General features: G+C 37.6%; 1 protein-coding gene across 2 annotated transcripts; it reads left to right on the plus strand.

Moving 5' to 3' along the window:
* The first annotated feature begins 341 nt into the window (after positions 1 to 341).
* Positions 342 to 3,278, plus strand: si:ch211-221j21.3 (uncharacterized). 2 transcript variants are annotated; one of them, XM_059531570.1, is made up of 4 exons: positions 342 to 689; positions 1,013 to 1,144; positions 2,123 to 2,185; positions 2,594 to 3,278. In XM_059531570.1, the coding sequence occupies exons 1-4, from the start codon at positions 618 to 620 to the stop codon at positions 2,621 to 2,623; spliced, it is 297 nt and encodes a 98-aa protein (XP_059387553.1). In that variant the 5' UTR covers positions 342 to 617; the 3' UTR covers positions 2,624 to 3,278. The 2 variants fall into 2 exon arrangements, with proteins under 2 accessions (XP_059387553.1, XP_059387552.1); XM_059531569.1 differs by having other exon boundaries at positions 344 to 689; positions 2,120 to 2,185.
* Positions 3,279 to 8,361: the final 5,083 nt, after the last annotated feature.

Here is an 8,361-nt window from a genome sequence, read left to right on the forward strand (position 1 = left end):
CTGAATTAGTACCTGCATCTATCTCTTTCGTTTGAATATTGTTTTATTGCTAACAATTATTGCACAAAATCACATACGGACTATTCTCATGATAGTTTTGTGTCATTTTGTAACTTCTCAGTCCCCATTCACGTTTTAAAAACAGTAAAATAAGAGACTGAGAGAAAATTATAACTTTTTATTTTGAGGTGAACTATTCCTTTAAATTACATTGGCTGACTCATTCGCGCTCATTGGTCTCTCGTCGAATAATAATGCGCTATTTGACGTATCCCCGCCTCCGTGAACCTGTACTATTCACCGATTGGGTGGGAAAACTGTATGTCTCTCATCTTGAACGATACAGGAACTTATAATATGGAATAAAAGCAGGGCATGAAGAGTCGCACGGGAATACCGTGGTTTTGTTTTGTTTGGTTTAGAATGTTTGTTTTTTTGTTTTATTTTAATAATACTTGTACAGATACCTCAGTGGTAGATGAATAAAAGTTACCGCCTTTGACTGCTTAATACAATGGGTTATTGAATTTGCATATTGATCCATATGGGAGTTTGGGGCGGACTACATTGATTCATCAAGTGTTGAAGAATTAAAGTTCAGTACTGTAAAATAACCAATGGATTGCATAAGTCCCATGCAGAATAAGAGAAGACATAGTGGAGAGCTGGAACAGCTGCACAACCAGCCGGTTAGTTGACTTTATATTGTATTTAATATATACTGATTCATGCTTTAAACAATGCTAAATAAATATGCATTAGGATGTTTGCTTTTTATTGTATTTGTTTGACCTTCTGTGGCATTTGTACAGGCTGTTGCCCTTTACAAAGAGTTATGAGTTATTATTAGTGCATATGTATAAACCCACCTGATCATGACTGAAAATAGCTGTTATAATTTATAGAAACTGAGTGCACCATGACATGACAGCCACGTTTGCTTCCACGGGCATCTTCTTACATAATCAAGCTAGAAATAGTTTAATGCATGTTAATCTTTTGAACTTCACAGAAAAGGCTGTGTATTGGACTGGGAGGCTGTGGCCGGGTTGAAAATGGTGCGGTGATGGAAGCTCCAATGGACACGTGGGAGGGCCAAAATCACAGCCCTCAAAATGAACAGAGCGCCAGCGTCCCTGGCATGGTAAACTATCTAGTCCAAAATCCTAATGGGGATTTTTCCAGCTCTTATAGGATTCCAAATGCACATAAAACAAGTTAGATCTTTTTCTGACATGCAGGTCTCCGTCGGGTAAAATGTGGCTGTTGTATATGTCAAGGAATTTTTTAGAAACTTATGATTTATTTATTTGACTAGGGCTCACACTGTCTGTCTTCTCCCTGTCTCTCTTGTTTACAGTGTTGTGTTGAACATGTATATTGCTCTTATCTGATGTCCTTGTGTTTATGGACCATGAGGAATTCAGGGGTTAAAGGTCACAGTCTATTAAGTAGTCTGTTTTATTGCACTGCCAATTATTATTATTATATATATATATTTTTTTGCATTTGCTGAAGTGATCAGAGATATTTTGGAAATAAGGTGTTATTTCAGGACAATCAAATGGCAATTATAATAGATTATACGCAGGTCGAAAAAATAACTATACATATAATACAAATAGCAGTTATGTTTAATTCACTGTACACTCAAGTGTACTAAAAACGAAAATAACAAAAGAGGCAAAAGTAAAATAAAACACTATAATAATGATTGTGGAATGTTTTTTTTTTTACTGTGTATATAATTTTCTTACCAAGTATCTTGTGGACCCCAAAATGATTCCAGCACTGAACAAACTTTAAAGTCCTAAAGTCTGCTTATTAAGTGTAATTTTCAGGGAGTCTTAAAATCCCTCCTTTCACAAATTAAGGCCTTTAAAAGAAGCAGAAAATCGAAAAACATACTGAAATCAAAATTTGAACAAAATAATGTGAGTTATGCTTAAAACAAGAGCGAGCATCTGTCAGTGTGGAATGAAAACTCGTTTTCCCTTTGAATTAAGTAGATTTTTCTGAGCCCACTGGCAAATATTCATTCTTTTTTAAATCATAAACTGACAAATATAATGGGGATTATTTGATTTCTTTGTATTTTTGATGTGTTTGGGTTTGTCAGCAGGTGTTACCCGCCCCAGAACGCGGTGCAGGACAGTATTGCCCCAGGTGTATGGCGGGTGAACCTGTAAGTAACATTCTTCTTTGTGGGTTCCCAATAATATTCCCCTCTTCTTTCATGTCAAAAGTGTGTGTGGATAAAGTGTCACTTTTTATAATATGACACATTCATCAAATCAGTCTACCCACAGCACTTTCACCAGGCGCGATTAATACAAGCAATCTGATTGCCTTTGGAAATGTTGTACTTCTGCAAATCAATATTTATTCATGACGAGGAAGAAATGCACATTTTGAACGGTTTTCCCGCAGGCCAGAGTACCTACCAGCTGATCTAACCACTACGACACGTAGTCAGCATATATGAATATCAATTTGCGTAGGGTTAATGAACATTATACGTACAATACATAGAGTGTTGAGTGAAGTTGACCTGTGTCACATCAATGTTCCTCTCTCTCTCTGTCTCTGACAGGGGCATATAAACCACATCATGAGATATTGATCAGCGTTGCCGATGACTCCTGGAGAAAATGAATCGACTGAATAAACGGCCAATTCAGAGAAGCAATCTGCAGTTTATTCATACCATGTGGGTTTTTCCCCGCATGCTTTGTGCCTTCCATGCATTTTCCAACTGGCCTCACCGTCCTACAGTAGTACCTAATAGTGTTTCGTAGCAATGAGGTTCACATTACCAAGAACACTCCAGTGGTAAAAAAAAAAGGGGCCATGAATGATGGTTTAGATCACACTTTTAATATTGACATTTTTGCACTGTCCATTTTTTCAGTGTTGCATGGTCATGATTTTCAAGAAGGAATTACTGCTGTTAATGCAATGTTAGCAAAGTCTGTGAAACTAAGTGCACAAATAATTTCTTTTATACAATTTTTCTAAAAAAAAAAATATTTCACATGTAGATTTTATTTTTAAGAATGTGCGGGGCTTACCATTTCAGTTGCTTTTCATTTGGTAGTTAAATGTCCAGAAATGTACGTCAGGATCTTTTTAAGGTCATTTTTGTCTTATCTCAAATAGATTTGTCTTTTGTTTTGTTTCCTTTATAAAATACGTTTCAGTGTATTCAGTGATTTAACCTATTTATATCCTTTATAAACCAATCCATAATATTTTGCATAAAGTCTAATTTGATTAAAGCTTTTGTGTGTGTGTGTGTGTGTGTGTGTGTGTGATTTTATATTTTTTCCCCTCAGGCGCTTTTAAAAAAAATGCTGTTCCCAAAAGTGCACGCAAGATGGCAGTGTCCCATTCCGTTTTTCTTCGGGGGGACTTTGGCAAGTCATTAGTGTTTAAAATCCAGCGTTTAAATATTTGGTACCACCATACATCTGTTTCTCTGTTTAATTCATTTGAAATATCCCTGGTGTTTTATTGAAATCAAAACATTACGTTTTACAATGCATGTCTTATTTTTATCGGTCCACTTCATCATTACATGTCGTGTGCATAAATAACCCACCCTTAATATCAAAGTTTTATTTTCTCAAAAACGACTCTGATTAATAAGAAGAACACCTGCACCCACATATTGATGCTTTTTCCATGAGGAGCAAAGACTTGTATCAGCTATCCCCCTCAGACAGCAAGTTTTAATACTCATTTTGACATGAGCGACTCTTCTCGCAGATATGACTTCCTCAAGCTGCGGCCCAGCTCATAAAACAAGCTTCTCCTACAAGAGACTTCTAAGAGTGGCCGTGTATTCATAAGTCATAGTTTCTGCTCCTGTAAGTTATAAAGGAATTACCTCAGCTCAGGAGGAGCCGTGGGGACGGGTCGAAGTTTGTGCTAAGTCAACCAAGATGGATTTAAGTATATTACCAGCTCAATCTTCCTCACCCTCCCTCAGTGTTAGCTTTTGTCGGTGGAGAAATGAGAGGCAGCCTTCAGACAAAGCTTGACCTCTTGGGGCCGGCTCTCAGAGCCTAGATTTTCAATAATGTAGGACAATAAAGCTTAGTCCTATAACCTACTGCAATATGCTACAAGTGTAAAGAGCTTAGCTGCTAATAAAAGAGGCCGAGGAGTGAGAGCGCGAGCGGGAAAAAAGGAGAAAACAACAACTCATTTTCAGAACTCATATTTGGAGATCAAGTGCGGCCCATAAGAGCTTTTCATAAGGACAGTAATGAGATGCTGAGGAGATCAAGCCTGACAACTGCTATCTGACACAGTGGAGATGAACACAGTAGTCCCTCCGAGCGCTTGTGACAGGTGCACATATATGTTTGTTTAGATGTTGGTGCTTTCGGCCTCATAGATGAGTTATTATTTTCCTCTCCAGCCCCCTCCGCTCTCATTGTGACCTGATGCTGCGTGGACCGGCTCCTGGTTTCCCGTAAGTGGCCCAGGTTGCCGGTGTGTTCTCCTTAGGGAGACAAAGGCTATTATGGGTTTATTGTACAGATCAGCGGGGTCAGGGTACACCGTGTGCACATGCAGGGGAAATTTCTGGTTCGTTGTCAGCAGGGAGGAGGAAATCCAATCTAGCGTTCTAACTTGCTGACTAGTTGCTTCCTTGATTATATATGCGTATTAATGATGAAAGTTTTGTCCGCTACACCATAAAGGTTCTTTATTGGCATTTATTGTTTGAGGAAGAACTTTAACATTTTCATTACACAAAATGTTCTTTAGACCTTCTTTTTACATTCTTAGTAAAATGTTCTTCACACTAAACAAAAAGAAAAGAAAAAAAAAACACCTTTTGGAACCATTATTTTTAGTTTTTAAAATAACTTTCTTGTTTTATTGTGAAAAAAAAATCTGAAGAACCTATTTTCCTTATAAATAATTGTTTTGTGAAATGCATGTTAAAGGTTCTAAAGGAACCGTTGATGTCAATAATAATAATAATAATAATAAAATCTTATTATACTGTGTACTAGCTTGCTGAACAGTGTACTACATTGTTTTGTTTTTTTTATGCTACAAAATGAATGTAAATGGAGAAATAAAGGCAATAAGTACTTCCCAATCATCCATTACAGAGGAGCTGATAGATCAGTTTAAGAACAGTGTACTGTGGGAAAAGATCCTAATATTCAAGGTGTGGTCTTTGATGTCAAAAGAAGGGAAACATTTTCTCCTTTTTTTTTTTTTTTTTTTTTTGAGTTTCCAAAATAGTTAGCATACACAGTATTGGATTGGAGTAAAACATGCGAGAAGAGAAAAAGAATTTTAAAAATAATAATAGTTTAGTCAAGTTTAATCTTACTATTTCCCTGTTGTCCTTAACTCCACCATTTTTTGGCTGCAACCCACTGGTTGAGAATCACTGCATTATGCATTCTGAAAATGTGCGCTTTATGCACATTAAACCTTTTATTTACTGTAGAAAAGAGTTGAATACATTGTATCGCTTCTCTAAAAGTAGCCATTATCTGGTCATTAAAACCGAATAAAAAAAAAGCTTTTGTTGTTCGCAGGCCCTTCTTTAGACTCAAGAATCTTGTTAATGCTGGATTTTTCTCTGTTGCTCCATGGGAGATCTCCGTTAAAGAGTCTAAAGGCCGAAACGCAGCACTGACAAAATTTCCATCTTTCCCTGCCTCTTCCTGAAGTTTAGGCCCGTCTCATTCATGGCTGTGTTCTTTTCTGGATCTCATATACTCTTACACCATTTCCACCTACTTTGTTTATGAGGCTTTGATCCACAATATTCTAGGCTAAGTTACACCCATGCTCTGCAAGGTGAACCTGTCGGCATTGTTCCCAATGGGAACCTAATACTCGTGGAGTCTTTCCTCTCTCCTCTCAAAAAACTGCTCTCTTTAGTAACAGAATTCACCAAAGATGCTGAACAAAAGGTCATGCACAAAGACACAATTTTACGCTCCTTTAATGAGTCAAATTTGCTACCTCTGCACTCACTTAAAGATACTTTGCTAGATAACGTGGCATTATCAAAACCCTCGTCAATAAAGGGCGTAACTCTTTGAATGTGGTTAAAGGGAGAGAAAAGTGTAAATGCACCACGCGGGTGACCTGTGTATATATGACCATTTTGCACTGTTAAGATATCGACATCTTTCGGCCTAATCTTTTGATGTTTCCTGTTTATGAATGGACTGAAAGCTGTGCATTGTGGGAAAGAATAAAGACCGGTGGAGGTGTCTGCATTATATCTGTTAAAGAGAGTCTCAGAGACATGAATATGGGGCACTGATTCATTGTTGCCTCGTTCAGACTTTCATGGAAGCCTTTTGTCCTAAATCTTAAGATCTTTCCATTTAAAATCACGCCTGACAATGCTCTCATAGACTGTAAATTGCTTTCATAAATGGATGATTTGGAAGGGATTCGCTGGATTGTTTATTTATTTATTTCATTTTTATAGAATCAATATCCCAATGCAGAGAGATATTGTAATGTGTAACCTTTACCCAATATGTTTTATTCATCTTCAGAGGAAAACGTGGGATGCAGAGGCCTGAACGCCGCTGAAACATAATAATCAAACCACACAAATTAATCTGGCAGCAAACAACATATGGTGAAACCTTTTAACGATCATAAAATTAAATAATAAGATTCAATGAAATGCTGAAAAATGATGTGAAATATTAGAAACTATTACCAAGGATATCTTTTGTTTTACATTGGGAACTCATATAAAGGTGTCTAGGACATCTTTATCAAATATTAATGCCTCGTAGTATGATGTCAAGGTCGGTGGATGATAAAAACAGCTGGAGATGAAGGGCTAGTATATGTTAATCTCACAAAAACACATTTCTGGTCATTATATATATATATATATATATATATATATATAATTAAGAGAATTAAAATAAGCCTTTGTAATAACTAAGTACTTTTTTTTTTTTTTTGCAGCTACAGTAATGAAAATGAGAATTGGCATAATCAGAAGTTTCTCCTTTATTATACTTAATATATGGCCTAGACAAGTTCATTCTCTAAAGGATTTGTGTATTAGTCAGCCATAATATTCATGTGAATTCATATTCATGCAAATAATAGAAAGTCATATTCAGCATTATCTGTGCATTTTCTTTGCATTGTGTTTTTCCCCACAGGTGACAGGTTTCAAAACATTGCCACTATATTTGTATTAGTTTAACTGAATTATCTATTGTGTGTGATGATATGTCACCAACCCTGTGCAAAATTGTAGCTTGTGCTTTGAAAGAAACACACATCAAGTCATGCAAAAATGTGCTTTTATTTTTCGAAAGCCACTTCTCTTAGCATCGCTTGCTCTCCTGGGAATGAGGACCTCGACAAGACCTCTTTCCCTTCGGTGAAAAAACAATAGCACAACTGATGCTGGTGTATTTTAAGGTTTTTTTACTTAGCCTCGATCACCTCTGTGGCTCTTAGTGAGCCTTGACAGTGCTCGAAGCTCTCCAGGCGCTCAAAGCATTCCCCACAGACCCGCACAACATACATGATGCCATGAAAGCATGTAGAGTAGCGCTGGCGTGTCGACCTGTCAGTCAGGAGTCAGGCGCCGCTAACAGTTGAAATGCTGGAAGTGTAAGAGCACACACACATAAAAACAGGCCTCTCTCGCTCTGTTAAACGCCAGGCTGCGTGTCAGAAGAGACTGAAGTGAACAAAAGAAAGAGGAGCCCACGTGTGTCATGCAGGAAGGGAGCAAACACACCTAATGCTGGCGTTTTATCTCCTCACACCCTCCTGATAAAGAAAATAAAGTATAATCTAGATTAATAATGCATGCCGAGTTCACAGCCCCCCGGTCTTGTTTGTATCTAACGCAGCAGTCGTGGTAAATACATCGGAAGATGTTTACAGAGAAAGCAGCGCACCTGGCTTTAAAGGTTAAATCAAATCCAAGTCAAAGAGGGGCGAACTTGCAGCCTGTCCCCTGAGGAAGCGCAGAAAGGTAAAGAGAATTAAGACGCATGCTGTTCTTCTGGGGAGGATACTTTGGGGTTCCTGGCAATGACAGGCCTGTTGATTCACACTTATAGATTCAATTCACATCTTTCTACTCACCTCCTACAGCCAAAGGGGATAAACATGCTGCTGGCTGTTCTCTGATTAGCTTGAAATCTAAATTTGAGGCAGCGTAAAATGCCTGAAAACACCTGCGAGTGATAGTGTTTAGTTTCCTCCAAAATATCTGCTGCATTGACAGTTTCTGAGTAATGATTATGGGGTGCATGAATGAATAAATAAATAACTCACAGGGAAAAACAAGGAGAGAGGATGTCAGATGTGCAGAATGGCCCA

This window comes from Carassius carassius, chromosome 40 (assembly GCF_963082965.1).
Source record: "Carassius carassius chromosome 40, fCarCar2.1, whole genome shotgun sequence".
Lineage (NCBI taxonomy): Eukaryota > Metazoa > Chordata > Actinopteri > Cypriniformes > Cyprinidae > Carassius > Carassius carassius.

Excerpts from the sequence above, each read along its gene's own strand:
- si:ch211-221j21.3 (XM_059531569.1), top strand. The coding sequence starts at position 618 with ATGGATTGCATAAGTCCCATGCAGAATAAGAGAAGACATAGTGGAGAG. Across the intron at positions 1,145-2,119 it reads GCGCCAGCGTCCCTGGCATG|CAGGTGTTACCCGCCCCAGA; the intron begins GTAAACTATCTA and ends TGGGTTTGTCAG. Across the intron at positions 2,186-2,593 it reads GGTGTATGGCGGGTGAACCT|GGGCATATAAACCACATCAT; the intron begins GTAAGTAACATT and ends TGTCTCTGACAG.